The 15477-nt window shown below is 46.8% G+C and overlaps 1 protein-coding gene across 1 annotated transcript in view; it reads right to left on the reverse strand.

The window, feature by feature from the left end:
- Positions 1 to 155: 155 nt before the first annotated feature.
- Positions 156 to 15477, reverse strand: part of rnf43 (ring finger protein 43) — a 76155-nt gene continuing 60833 nt past the window's right edge. Inside the window, exons 3-9 of the mRNA XM_076273713.1 lie at positions 8791 to 8865; positions 7881 to 8015; positions 7485 to 7586; positions 7119 to 7289; positions 5811 to 5913; positions 3880 to 5502; positions 156 to 3554 (exon numbers count right to left, since the gene is read on the reverse strand). Of these exons, the coding sequence (XP_076129828.1) occupies positions 3529 to 3554; positions 3880 to 5502; positions 5811 to 5913; positions 7119 to 7289; positions 7485 to 7586; positions 7881 to 8015; positions 8791 to 8865 (2235 nt within the window). The 3' untranslated portion in view covers positions 156 to 3528. The remainder of the gene's footprint in view (positions 3555 to 3879; positions 5503 to 5810; positions 5914 to 7118; positions 7290 to 7484; positions 7587 to 7880; positions 8016 to 8790; positions 8866 to 15477) is intronic.

Here is a 15477-nt window from a genome sequence, read left to right on the forward strand (position 1 = left end):
GAACAACTAGTGATTTTGAATCTGATCCTCATCCCTCACAGTCTAGCATCAATGCCCTTGATGTGTACTATTCGGGTTAATTTATAACTTATTCTTATTTGAAAGAAATGAAAGACAACGTACAAATTATTTCAAAATAATTTATTTGCATATAATTGGAATGAAGCCAAGTTGATACATCTATGATGGCACCTGTACGTTTCATAAAGATTTCATTCCAAAGATGAAGAAAACATTACATTTTCTCAGACCTGGACAAAATGGATAAATATATTAGTAAATAAATATATTAGTGACATATTACCATACTGAAATGTTCTATTATATATAAAATACAACACTTTATCTTAATTCTGTTTTTGTCTTTCTCTTTTTTTATGCAAAGTATCGAAAATATACTGGCAGCTCCCTCCATTTTCAAAAGGGACTGTGCTCTATTAGAAAAAAGGCAGTTTCAGCTCATTCTGTTTCAAAATGAAAAACAAAACAGAATATTAAAACAAAACAAAACATCAAAACAAACAAAAAGGACTAAAGGGTAAAAATCACCCTAAATGTTCAGTGACATTTCATGGATTTAAGTGAACTTTCATTGTATTGGTAGCTACATAGTGCTTTGTTTGCTTTTGAGCTCTTCACTTTGATTTCTTTTTTTCTTTTCTTTTTTTTCTCTACAAGCCAAAGTGCGGTTTGTGTTTTGTCATTTAAAGACAGAGGTCATCAAAAAAAAAAAAAAAACAGACTACAGAGAGATGAACTGGAAATTCACAGACATTGGGAAATGGACAGGCATGTTTCTTACACAGGTCATTTGCATACATGAGGATTTGTCTACAAGGCACTGACTTTTTTTTTTTAATGGCAAGAGTCCTGGATGCTGAGCATATGTCAATATCACCAAATATTCAACTCTTATGGCTGAAGGAACAAACACATCTTACATCTCTTTCTATTCTATAAAGACTATCCTATGTTTTGCTCACATGCAACATCTGGTTTTCTTTGGTGCAGTATTAACAGTTAAAATTCAGTAATAGCTTTCCCCTCCAACATTGCCCCTTAGAGTGACTATCGGACTGTTTGTTTAAAAATAGCGATCAGCATTGGCTGACTCACAACAGGCCACTCGGTGTTCAAAGCATTGGTAACTTGGTAACATCCAGTAATATCAGCACACATGACATCAATTGCAACTAGATCAAGAAGGGCCATTTCATTTCACATACATTTGAATCTATTGTGAAGCATATTTATTTCAAAGCACACATAATGACAATGGTTGTGTATTAACCTCATTAGTAAGGAAATGTAAGTGCTGTATCTTCTCTCCACAGAAACATTTGGAGGCCAGTCTGAGATTAACATAGAGTCACTGTTCACATTCTAGCAGTCTTTGTGTGCAAGGGTATTAAATAAAAGAAATAAAAGATCATTTTCAAAGAATGGGGGAAGGAAAAAGACAATGCCCAGTAGACATCTGCGCTTGCAACATTTCCAGTGTGTTTTATTGTAGATTCTATTAAAACTTTTTCAAATGAGGGGAAAATCTCGTTTTTTTTAACTGGGATTTTACTCCCTTCAGATCCAGGTCAGAACCTGGTGCTTGAGTAAGAATACTTTACCAGACTTGTCCTTAGAGCAATTTCAAAGGCCATAGCTTTAAAAACAGGGTGTCAACTCAAGTTCCAACTTGAGGCAGACTGGCAATGGCTTTCCTCCAATTATAATGACATTTATGCAAATACATTACAAAAAAGAAATGTCCTGCTATGAAAACAGATTGATGAAAAACAAAAAAGGCACCTTTGGCAAGCTTGTATGCTGGTTGACTGGAGGACATTGAACTAGGATATTGTAGCTTGGGGCTGTGTAGCAACAGACTTGAGTTAAGCTTGTACCTGTAGCAGGTGTTGGTCAGTGTGTGTTCAGCAGAGGGTGTGATTGTTAATTTTGACCCCAGCGAGTCTGTGCCCAGTATCATGAACAGTGAGCGAACAGCCAAATAAAGCCTTCTGAGATGAGAAAAAGAAAAAAGAAAGAAAATGAATGACCAGAAGATTAGCTTTTTTTTGACATTTTCAGACCCTCCCACTTCGTTCAGTCAATTTGTTTCAACATTGAACATATAATTACAGGGCAAGAAAACACAAAAAAAAAAAAAAAAAAAAAAATGAAAACAAAAAGTGTGCTAAAAATGGAAACAGCTGCCTTTTTTGAATTAACTAGCTCAAGACCCAGACCTTTGTGACCTCTACGCTCTTGACTTTAATTACCAAGGGAGAGGGATACAAGAGATAGCCTCACACTCTCTGGATATCACTCTCTCTTTCTCTTTCTCTCTCTCTCTCTCTCTCTCTGTGTGTGAAAGAAAGCTGCAGAAGTACCGTGAAAGTACCACAGAGGTGACGGGACATTTGTGATTTCTAATCTGAGGTAGGCTGGAGACAGATACAAAAACTGAACACGGGCAGAACAAGCACCTTTGAATTCCATCACAATGATATGACATCATGGCTGCTGCCGCAACAATCACACAGAGGGGGGTGGGGTGGTGGAGGGGTTAAGAATCCTGAGGTGCCTGAGGTCACTGGTTGCTGGTGCATTCCAGTATGGAGGAGCTGCTAAACTCACTGATTGGATAACCAAAATAAAACCCTCTCCTTGTTTGAAGAAACCCTAACGTCATATGGGGGAAAAGAACCATCTTTTCACACGCATGGTAATTTTGCTTCCTCCAACATGAGGGTTGTTTTTTCATACTGGCTTGAAAAACACCCACACAGATTCATGTGACAGACTTGTCATTGACTGAGAGAGACACCTGTCCAGCTGTGTGCATTTAAAGCAATCGTCTGTCCACCATAACCAATCTTTCCTTGCGTCCAGAGATGTCCTACTCTGCTTATGGATAAAGACCGCTTTAGGGGAATGGAATTGGGGGGTAATGTCATTTATTGTGCATAATAAACTGCAGCTTAGTCCCTTGGCACAGGTCAGTCAGAGAGGTCACTGAGGGTTTCTGGGACTTCTATTTAAAATGCAGTGTAATCAATGCTTCCTGTAATTGTCAAACAAAAAGGCACAAAGCGACAAAAGAACAAAACACTTTTTTCCCCTTTTGAGTTTTGAGAAAGCTTTTTCTCCAGCGTCTTTTGGAGTTACCGTTCACACCACCAGCACATTTCATTCAAGAAATCTAAATAAAAAATAAAAAAAATTAAAAGCTGACAAGCTGAATGGCATGTCTGTCAGACCTCATAGAGGTCTGTGGCTCAACCAACGGATAAACTATGAAATCATTGACAAAACTGGACCTGCATGAGCTTTTTCACTCTCTGCGAAAGGCTGGACTGACTAAGTACCTTCTAGTGTGGGAACCGACAGATGCCGGAGGGGGAAAGGCTTTCTGAGGGAAGACGGGACGTGGAATTATTTGGAAGACGTTTTTTTTTTGTGAGAGGCGGCTGATGAGTTTTGTCCATTTCCGGCTCTTGAGTAGCAGCGTGACTCTGGCGATGCACCAGACTCTCACACACCAGACTCCTCCTCTGATCCTGTTAGGGCCAACAGCACAGGCAGCTGGGTTAGTTCCAATGAAGCACATCCCTCACAGTTACAAGTGATACAGGTAGCTTTCCAGATAAGCATATTCAATTTATAGTTTAATCAAATTGTCTTCTGTTGTCAAACAGACAGTGGAAAATATAATGCATAAAGCACAACTAACTAAGTTCAAGCTGAGCTCTGTAAAGCACCAAGACATATCAATATGTTACGGCACTTTTTCCCCCCCGAGGCAGCCGTTATCCCTTACATGAAAACAGGACTGAATTGAGTTGAATTAGTGATGCATCTGCAGAGCTGATGTGTCAGGCTCACCCTGATTGTTGTGTAGTGTTTGGCAGTACAGGCAGATGTCCGCGGGCAGCTCAGCCCCGTGGCCATGGTGACCCCTGCAGCGGTGTCCGTCGGCCGCGGGGCCCATGGGCTCCAGGAGCTGGGGCTCCGAGTGCGCCTGCTGCACGCGCTTCTGCCACACCACGTGGGCGCCGGCACAGCACGGCCACTCGCCCATGCCCGCCGAGTCCAGGATGAGGGGCACAGGCAGCAGGGCGGCGGTGGGCATGTCCGGCGGAGGCGGCGGGCAGCAGTAGCCGGCGGCATGGGGGCCCTGGCCGTAGTGGATGTGGATGCTGCAGTCGTCCTGCAGGTCCAGGCTCTGGTGGAAGCGCACTGTGGGCAGTGCCGCGGGAGAAGCGTCCAGCCCACAGCCGCCCATCGCCCGCCAGTGCTGCCGCCCCGGTGGGCCCTGGTGGCAGCAGGGAGGAGGGGGAGGAGAGGGCAGCGCCGCAGCGGCCGGCAGCAGGCCCGGGGGAGACATAGGCCGGTCCATGTCCTTGTCCTGCCCCTCTGACCCTCCGTGGCTTGACCTGTCCGAGTGGCCCACCTTGGGGCACTGGCAGGAGGGGTGCGCGAGCGAGCACGAGGGCGAGTCTTTGTCCGCGGCGGGAACGGGGCCGCTGGCCACCACGGCCGCTGCCCCGAGCTCCTCGCTGGACCCTCGGACGGGCCCCTGGGTCTGGCCGTGCTCGTCGTCGTAGTAGTGGTGCCGGTGTCTGTGGTAGTGCACGTGGCTGAAGACAGCAGCAGGGGGCGCCGGCGGGAGAAGTTCGTCCCCACAGCCGCCGGCCACGCCGCCGCTCCGGTTCATGACGGAGTCCAGGGAGCGCGGGCGGCCGCCCTCCAGGCTGTCGCGGCGCGGCGCGCGGCCCGGCCGGTACACGAAGGGGTCGTAGTCGCTGCTGAGCGAGCTGCGGAAGGTGGACCAGCTGCCGTAGACGCCCTGCAGGCTGACGTCGGTGCAGTTGAGGACGGAGTCGCTGGACGAGCCGTGGCACGGCCCCGAGCTGGAGTCGCTGGCCGGCCCGTCTGCCAGGTAGCCGCTGCGCTCCGTCCGGTAGCTGCCCCCCGAGCAGCTGCCGTCGTCCTGCCGGCTGTGCGACACACCGCTGCCAGCGCGCGCCTGCTGGACACCACCACCACCACTACCGCCGTTGCCGCCCGGCACGTGTTGCGTCCGCGGCCCGGACGTGCAGCGGTACGCGTGACAAGAGCGCCGAGGCGGCGGTCCGTACAGGGACGCCGCTCCCAGATGCCCCGCGCTCCGGCACATCCCCACCGCTGTCCTGTGCGCGCGGCCCCCGCCGCCCATGTGGTGGCCCTCGGGAGCCAGCTGGTAGCTGCAGCCGGGGCCCAGGGGCCGGCAGCGGAGCGTCCGCGGGTGGATGGGAGGGGAGCCCCGGTAGTGGCCCAGCGGGGGGTAGGGTCCCGAGGGCCCCCCACGGTGGTAGGAGGGCCGCAGGGAGAAGGGGATGGCGTGCTGAGGGTAGCTGTGGGGGCCGGGGTACGGGTGGGGGTGCGGGTGGAGGAAGGCCTGGCTGTGCTCGGGCGGGGGCTGCATGCGGCTCCTCTGGGGCAGCCGGGCGGCGGCCATCTCTGCACCTGCACACAGAAGACCAGCGGCTCAAATCCACAACAACACACAGCCACAGGATATTTCCTCTAGTGGCTTATTCTAAACACTCCCAATGGACATACAGACCAAAACCACCATCTATGGTGTGCTGCCACTGGCATCTATATGTAACCAACATGAGAAAGGACTGTTCCAACATTAAACACTCAAAAGTAAGAGGGTAGCACACACATATTCAGCAGACCAGAATCTAAATTTCACCTATTTATTCGGACAAACGTGACAAAGGACTGTCCAAGCATTGCTCTGTAGCCAAACGGAGTGAGGAAGTTACCCATGATGTTGTGCATGCAGAGGGGGCAGGTGCGGTGCTGCAGCAGCCAGGGGTCCACACACTCCTTATGGAACTCATGGGCACACGAGATGATGCGCAGATCCTGCAGCACAGACAGGACGCAGATAAAGCACATTTACATATACACATTTAGTACTGTGCACAAGCTTTACACATTTAGTACTGTGCACAAGCTTTACACATTTAGTACTGTGCACAAGCTTTACACATTTAGTACTGTGCACAAGCTTTACACATTTAGTACTGTGCACAAGCTTTACACATTTAGTACTGTGCACAAGCTTTGCACAGTTCTCTCAACACAGCTACTTGTTATTACTGTAGTTGGCCATAATGTTTTTTTTTTCTTTTTCTTTTTTTAATTATTCTACTTCATGTACTTTACTTTTTTTTTATAATTAGTTGTCCTTTTATGCCTTTATGTACTATTGTTTTGCTCTGATTTATGTACACATTAAATTGCCTCTGTGTATGTACTGCACTATATAAATCACTTGCCTTGCTTTGTAGTGTAGTTAATACGGAATAAGATATTAAAAATGTTACACTTCGCTGCCATTTTTAAAGCAGCATGATTTTACAGCATTGCTTAAAATGTACCTAAAACATCTGCACAGTACTGTACATTCTTTATTGCATTCCAGAAATCCATTCAGACTGCAGGTATAACAGATGTAAACAAGGTGTATGCTACACAATTCTAATCTAATCTGACAGGACACAGCCACCTATTGTGAAGCAGATGGTGAATACCTGGTGTGGACTACGGTGAAACAGATCAAAGCATACTTTGGAGCGGATTGTTGCTTTACATGGTCACTTAACAAAAAAATCAAATGAGCAGGGAATTCAATTATCACATTGGTTTCACCTAAAAGATGAGATGAACTGAACTGGATATTTCTGAGGCAAATCTTTGCCCTACGCATGACTGCACAAACCGGTGGAAGAAACCAAAGAATGCAGTCATGGGGCTTACATTTAATGCATCATCTTTCAATTGACCAGTTGCTCCCCCCTCTCTTCATAACTTAATAACTATGGTGTGTTATGTAATCAATTAGTTGGCTTGTGCCTGAGATAACATGACTTTTTTACAAAGTTCTGAGAGAGCTGCAGAATGATGTAAGCTGCCGCTCTCTCTCTCTCTCTCTACAATTCAATTAAATTCAATTGTGCTTTATTAGCATGACAAATAGTAAGACATTTGTATTGCCAAAGCAATTATTACATAAAGATACTAGAACATGCACAGATACAGATACAGCTCTCTCTGTCTCCCCTCACCTGTCCATCCAGAAACTCCTCCAGGCAGATGGCGCAGACAGGGCTAGAGTTGGAGCTGCTGCCAGACCCCCGGGACCCTTGGTGGCGCTGTGACCCCGAGCAGCCCTGGGAGCTGTAGATGCGCGTCTCCAGTCTGCTGATGGCGCACACCGTCTGCTGATGCACCGAATCCTGAACCACAAACAGAGAGGCACAGACCAGAGAGAGATCAGGCCCAAGACACCTCACAGCAAGGTTCACAATGTTAGCTGCAGTTCTCAATCAACAGTGCTTACACTCTCTATACTAGGAAATGAAACTAATTCCACATAGACTGATGTCCAAGTTGCAAATAAACAAGGGGTAAACAAGGGACTGATGTCTCACCCAGGTTCTGTTGGACTTGCAGCGGTAACGGAAGGCGAAGATCATGACAATGGCCAGAACTGCCAGGACCACAGTGAGCAGGATGACCACATCATAGTGGGGCTGAGGATGAGAGGGGGGGGGGGGGTGGACACTATGAGAACAGTAGGGACACTCTGAGAAAGGAATGCAACTTCAAACCCTTAAGGGCAGCTCATGATAATGCAAAAATTCAATAGCACTCCTTCACATATATGAATGGATTTAAAAGGGCTGTAGAGTGCACACACACACACACACTCATCTCAGGAAATGCTTGGAGTGTAAACATTAAGTGTTTACGAGACCCATGGGAAGCCATAAATGGACACGGTGTCCGAGAGTGGGTTAGCAGTGCGGTGCGAAGTTCCCTCTCACCCATTTCTGGACCTCCACCATGATCTCGATCTCGACCTTGGCCTCCTCGTTTTTGTTGACCAGGCCCATGAGCTCCTCGGCATTGCTGGCGCGCACCAGAACCACAGGCCCGGTCAGAGAGTCCGAGTCCTGCAGCTGTGAGGGAAACAGAGAGGCCAAAGTTACGTGAGGGTCCACTAAAGGTCCGAGTTGCGTACATTTCACCATCAGAAAGTGTCCACATGGCTCCGTGTGGATGCCCATTTACCTTTTTGACCACACAAGCTTGGCCACTATGCTACAGGGGCACTGAATGCAGACTCCAAATGGACTGCAGAGTACAATAAGAACAACCATGTGTCCATGGGTGCATCTGCAAGTGGGTATAATCAAATCATAAGGCAGACTGTGTCTATGAGAAGGGACTGGGAAAGGACTAACAGGTGCGATGTACACTACCGGTCAAAAGTTTGGGGTCACTTAGAAATTCCCATTCCATTTGACAAAATACCAGCTGAGATCTTTAAGGTAAGATCCTTAATCTGAGGTCTTTAATGCAATGTCTACATTGCCCATTATCAGCAACCATTCATCCAATGTTCCAAAGGCACATTCTGTTTACTAATCTGATATCATTTTAAAAGGCTAACTGAGAAAACATTGGAGAACCCTTTTGCAATTATGTAAGGTCATAATGTAATCTGAAAACTGCTGCCCTGATTAAAAAAAAATACAACTGATCAGTTGGTATTCTGTTTATAATGGAGTGGAATGGAAATTTCTAAGTGACCCCAAACTTTTGACTGGTAGTGTAAGTGCTTGCATTGCATAGTTTCTGTTAGTATCATCTCACAAAACGTCAAAAAGACCTGTCCTTGAATGCTAACAGTACGTTACAATATGTCTGTTTGTATGTGACTGAAGAACTCACCTCATGCTCCGCATTAGCATGGTCAGTGACATCAAAGATAACAGCCTGAGCACCTCTCTCCAGAGCCAGTCGAGCCTAGGGGGGCAGAGAGGGAGAGGGAGAGTCAGTTAATTTATACTAGAGCTATTTCATCAGCCAGCAGCCTTATATGTTCCTGAACATCGTATTAAAAGGTCTGTCAGATGCACATAAATCTTGCCAATATGTGATATTATGTCCACAGGCTAAGTAAAGAAAGTGAGTAAAACATTCAGGGGATGATGACCACTAGGTGGCACTCTTGTCCAAATGCAGCTCATAAACATGTGGAATGAGCTACAAGAATTACACAATCCCACTGCCCTGACAACAAGAAAACTTCAGAAATGTTTGTATGCACTAATTGTATGTTTTTCCTCAAAATCAGAGAGAGTGAGAGAGTGAGAGAGTGAGTGAGTGAGTCAGTGAGTGAGAGAGAGAGAAAGAGAGAGAGAGAGAGAGAGAGATAGATAGAGGTGCTTGCCATCAGTATTTCAACACAAGCTGTTAAAAGGTTGACATTTCCTGAGGGCACCGAACCAACATTTTAATTTAATGAAGTCAAGAATTTCAAAAGGTTCTCAACTTAGGTCAGATCACCACCAAACCATGTTAACAACAGCCTGGAGCTATGACCCGCCATGGAATGAACACGCACGCACGCACGCACGCACGCACGCACACACAGGTGAAAAGATCAGTCAGCAAATCCATTAATCACCAGTTAATAAGAAAACCCCTCAGAGGAACTGCACCATTGAACATGGATCACATTTCAACACTTCAAAACACAAAAAGGAAGAGTTAATACATGACTAAAACAGACTCATTTCCCTCCACTATGCATACAAACGTTCAAAGCCTGCGTCGTGCTCCTTCCTGTGTGTGTGTATGATAGGCCAAGTGCTTTCTGAATTAGCTTCTAAGTGCATGCGAAGTGTTCGAAGTGTGAATGTGAGTGAGTGAGTGTGTGCTTGTGTGTGTGTGTGTGTGTGTGTGTGTGTGTGTGTGTGTGTGTGTACACATACATGCCTCTGTGTGTGCGTTCCGGCACGTATGCCTTTGTGCGAGTGAGTTTGCACACATACTCTTGAATGCATGGGGGGGATTGTGATTTCTTAATACATAGGTTAATGTTGCTATGTTCCACATACAGCACAGGAGTCAAAGGTCACATTATCTTAAGTCAAAAGGGGGTTAGAGAGAGAGAGAGAGAGAGAGAGAGAGAGAGAGAGAGAGAGAGAGAGAGAGAGAGAGAGAGAGAGAGAGAGAGAGAGAGAGAGATAGCTTACATCATTCTGCAGCTCTCTCAGAAATGTGTAGAAAGCCATGCTATCTCAGACACAGGCCAACTAATTGATTACACAACACACCATAGATATTAAGTTATGAAATTCTGTACAGCTCTACATCACAGAGAAACACCATAAAAGATAGTGGGACAATAGGAAACAATGCTGGCTAAACATCAAAGAAATAAATCATGAAGTGTGTGTGCATGTGTGTGCTGTGTGTGTGTGTGTGTGTATTTGTGTGTCTGTGTGTCTGTGTGTATGTACGTCTGTGTGTGTTTGTGTGTGTCTGTATGTGTATATAAATATGCTGTGTGTGTGTGTGTGTGTGTGTGTGTAACAGGCAACATTTCGAATTGTGGGTGGTCATACTTAGAGAATCACAGCAATTTCTGGACCACACTACCCACTTGAAGGCGGCCTGGTTTCACTCTGCCACTGGGAGAATGAGTTAGCCGCCACTAACACACAGGCTCCAGAGAGACCACGCCATACCTGCGGCTGCATCACGCAGCCATCATGTGTTCAGACAATACGTGCGTTCAGTTAAAGCTCCTCTTCACAAAGGCGGTGGAATGGTAATGCTGGGTGTTGGTTGGGGCAGCGACAGTGCAGCTTGGCGTGGCTTTTTCTCACAAGATCATTTCAACCGACTTACTCACTGCAGAGGGGAGGAACGAAAAGTCCCCTCCAGGCTACAGTAAACTCCTGGCCCTGTCACTGTCTTCAAGCAGGCAGTTGAACAGCCGCCTCAGCCAGCAGGCACGGAGGATCAGAGACACTTCAGTAATTACTTTTAAACACACACACACACACACACACACATACATGAAAAACAGGAGCAACCCCTGACAAGCACTGAAATGAGAACATGAACACCTGCGCCAGACTGCTACAAACAAAAATTCAGGTGACAGGGTGAAAGCTCCCTAAAGTGAGAACGCCACCATTGGCGGCGTTCTCACTTTAGTCGGAATGTTGTTTCAAGCCTCAGCTGCGACGAAGACTAAATAAGAAACTCGGCCTCTCGTCTGCCTGTCTGGGCCCAACCGCCTATTTATCTCATGGAGACCTGATGAAAGGCGAAGAGGAGGCCAAGCGGCCACCCAAATACGGAGCAGGGTCAGAGCTCAAGGCAACAGAGCAACAGAGACGTTCGGAGGAAAAAAAAAAAAAAAAAAAAAAAAAAAAAAACCACACAACACCCGTGTTTTTCAAAAAGTGCACCAAAGAACGAAGCCGTCCTCGAGACGAGCGCGTCTGACGGGACAGGAACAGGGTCAGTTACGGGTTGTGTGGAGCGCACGCTGAGAAGTTAATATAGGGCTCCCTGTGTAAATGGGATGGCTATTTAAGTCAGCTACCGGGGGGGGGAGGGGGGCCTCAAGTCAGTTAGTAGCGGTTGGAACGGCCGGCTGCTGCTCCTGGAGCTGCCTGGCCATACTGTGCTGCTGCTGCTGCTGCAGCGGGGAACATTAAACTGCTTAATGACAGGGTCTGGGCCCACAGGGCTGCGGGGTGCAGGGAAGGCAGAGGAGACCTCGCTCAAGCACCCCAGGCATCCTACCCCCCACCCTCAATCCAAAGCCAGGCACACTGCCCAGCCAAACTAGCCTGACAAGCCAGACCCACATTAAAATGTAGGGTCTGGGCACTCACCGTTCGCAGTGCTCAGTCCGAGGGGCGGGATAATCGGTTGTCTTTCAAATTCCCTCTGCACGCAATAGGACAGCACTGAGTCCCATGCGTTTCCCACCAGCGGAGCTAGTTGGCTAGTTCAAACTTTTGCCAACTTAAAACAAGCTTAACTCGTGTCACACTGTTAGCCAAAAGCAACATCTATCTTCTTTGTTTTCAAGTAGCAGAGAATTCAAGCCAAACCGTTGCAACTCTGCCATCAATCATTTTGTTAAGCCCGCCTAACGACTCTATACACAATTTGATTGGCCTGATAGAAGTTTAATTTTTCAAGCTCACAAGCCAACGGAGAGTTGCTAGACTAGCCCTGGAAGCAAATGTAATTTGCTGCCGCTAGGGTGCGTCTAGATTTCTAGGCTACAGCCAAGCTGCACACTTTCGCTGTTGCGGGAGACAGGTGCAGTTGGACCCCCACAGGGATTCCTCCTTTCCTCCCAGAGCTGCTCTGAGCTGCATAGCTGAGAGAGAGAGAGACTCTGCTCAGATGGCCGCGCTGTTCTGCTTGGAAAGCAAAGAAGCATTTTCATTTAAAGACTGTCTGAGGGGAAATATGTACAAATCTGGACAGGAACAGCTACAGTTTCTGTGTGTGTGCTACACTATGTGTGTGTGTGTGCTACACTATATGTGTGTGTGTGTGTACTACATTATGTGTGTGTGCTACACTATGTGTGTGTGTGTGTGTGTGTGCTACACTATGTGTGTGTGTACTATACTATGTGTGTGTGTGTGTGTGCTACACTATGTGTGTGTGTGTGTGTGTGTGTGCGTGCTACACTATGTGTGTGTGTGTGCTACACTATGTGTGTGTTTTGCAGGTGTGAGAGGACTGGAGTGCATGTTGCCTGCATGGCTCCATCTCCCTGATTGGTTGGCTGAAGGAGGAAGGGGAGTGGCCGCCTGGAGCACTGATTACTCGTTGGCTCCCTTTGATGTAGAGAAGCCAGGAGCCATGTGGAGGGTAACCAAGGAGGTGTGTGTGTATTTGTGTGTGTTTGTGTGTGTGTGTGTGTGTGTGTGTATTTGTGTTCGTATGTGAGAGAGAGAGCATGTGTGAGCATGTGTGTGTCTGTGTGTGTGTGAGGGAGAGCATGTGTGTGTGTGTGTGTGTGGGGAAGGCAGAAACTCCCATCTACTCTGCACATGTTTCCTCTACCCCAACTATCACTTTCAAGACACACACAAAACCACACTGTGCAGCGAATACCTCAAATGCATGCGCTATTAGAGATTACCAAATCTTGAGGACAAAGTTCATTCAAAAAGTCCTCATGCCAGTATAAACATGTACATTGTCATTTTGTTTCCTAGGAAGGGAAGCAGTTTTTCTGGGATGTCTAAGAAGGAACGCTCTATTCAGGGTAACTGGGCAGTGACTGATTTTCACATCTCCCAGAATGACGAACAAAGTAAACATAATGAAACTTATGTACCATAGTTTTCTACAAATATTACTTTCCATTTATGTGAAAAAGCTTTTCAATATGGCCACCAACAAAGTTTTTTTTTGTCAAAATAAAAGTCCTTCATTCAAAGTTTCAGTATTCAGTGACGTGTCATATGAAGTATTTACAGGCGCTATCCTCTGCCACTCATGGAAAACAGCTGCTAAGACTAATTCCTTTTTACTTCCATAAAAATACCACAATAAAGTGGCACAAGATTTCATTTTAGGGTGAAAGTTTCTAATGACTTGGTTTCATTTTTTTTTTTTAAACTCAAGTCTTGGTCCTCCTCCACACCTGTACCTCTCTCTACTCCAAATCCCTGAGCCTATCAATTTATTTTCCTTCCTCACTACTTCAACTCTGAGAGTTGTTCCCCTCCTTTCCCTAACTCTAAGAGTTATAACTCTAACTCTAACTCTAACTCTAACTCTAACCCTAACTGTCCCTCCCTCTGCCATTCTCTCTGCTGCTGTTATTGCTCTGCTGTGACACAGATTTTAAATGCAAAGCGCAAGGTGACAGAAAAAGGCCACAGTCATCTGATACGTTATCGCCGCCTCGACAGACATCAAAGACCAGGCCCCGCCAGCGGGCCAGATAAAGAGGCCGGCCGTGGAGCTCAAGGCCAGGCCTCCGTCTGACTGCCCGCCCGCCAGAACACTCTCGGTGACCTTTCAGTCCTGGGGCCCTGTAAAAAACACACACACACACACACACACACACAGACACATGCAAGCATGCACAGCACACACACATACAACCACACACTTACACACACACACACACTAGCATGCGTGCACACAAACACACAAACACACACACACAGGGCCCAGCAGGAAGAATGCACCAGGCTTGTTGGGAATGTTAGAAATCGGCGAGGACAGTGTTAAAAGCACAAGCACAGACTGGCAATCACACAATCATTAACAGATGAAAGTCTGTCCAATTTTCCCCCCTTTGCGTTATTATAGATTTTGGCACCTTTAGAACTCTTGAGTGACAGCAATGTGTAAATGTAGTATAGATCTGTTTTGCAAAGTATAAACCTTAGTGTACAACTGTCTTTCTTAAAGAGAGATGCTTCTCTTAATTCTCAATCATTCCAGATTTTCCTTCAAAGGTGGACAATAATTTGGTCCAAAACAGGCCATCAAAACAAATCGATATCAGAATCAAACCATAACCTACTGTAGATGGGACAGAGTGCCAAGTCTATAAAACTACTCTTAACAATCCACTACATTGTCCATCTCCTTCAAGGACATCTGCACAGCTCCCTGAAGATCCTTATGCAATACCCCGACCCCCCTGCAGTCACCCAGTGCTGGGAATGGGAAGTCAATTATGGCTTTCTTCCGGCTGTCTCCAGAAAACAGATAAAGTTCCTGTTTTGATCAAACATCCTGTTATTTAATCAGACCTGTGAATTTCTGGCTCACCCCGCCTGAAATCCTATCAAGCCTTAATAACCCTCTAATCCAGCTCATCTTGAAGCTGCTATTTTCGGGGCATACCAGCCCTCGGCTCCAACCATCGGAACCAAACCGCCCACCACCCCCCACCCCCCTGCAGTCTCTGCATCACCTCTCCACCCTGTTTGTCTGGGTGCTGCTGTCTGTCACTACTGCAGCCCATTACCTCCATCTCAATCACTAAGCTGCCGTAAGCCACATGGAATTTAGAACTGCCTCAGCCGCCTCCACGGAGAGCCAGAGAGAGATGGAAAATCTGTATGCACGCTATACAGAGGGCTACGTAGACATCCTCCTCTGCACGCGCACACACACACACACACACACACACAAATCTGGGTGGGGACCCTACTTCGGGATGATTCATCAAAGACAAAAGGAGGCTCCTATAAGGTGACCACATAAAGCATGACCCTCTTCAAATATGAGACAGCAAATCCCACAGTGTTGCCCTGCAAGAGCCCCAGACACCAAGCAGGGCATGAAAACAACAAACTCAATCAAACAAACAAAATCCCCCACAGCGTCAGATCACGCCAAGCTCAACAGGGACGTCTGAAGGCTCATCTCCTGGCTTCTAATCTCCAAGAGATGCAAACTATTTGCAGGAGGAAGCGTCCAGAGGCTTACAGTCCTCTGGCCGTGGTGGTTGCAAGAACAAAACCCCTTGGAAGGCAGGGGAATGTCATTTTGCCCCACTTTTCTTAACCACCCCGCCGCCGCTTCACTTAATCTCCCGTGAAGCTGCCTGAAAGACAA

This window comes from Alosa pseudoharengus, unplaced genomic scaffold (assembly GCF_046254945.1).
Source record: "Alosa pseudoharengus isolate Yale_2024_CS ecotype anadromous, Long Island Sound unplaced genomic scaffold, YU_APseudo_1.1 YU_APseudo_1.1_scf_8, whole genome shotgun sequence".
NCBI lineage: Eukaryota > Metazoa > Chordata > Actinopteri > Clupeiformes > Clupeidae > Alosa > Alosa pseudoharengus.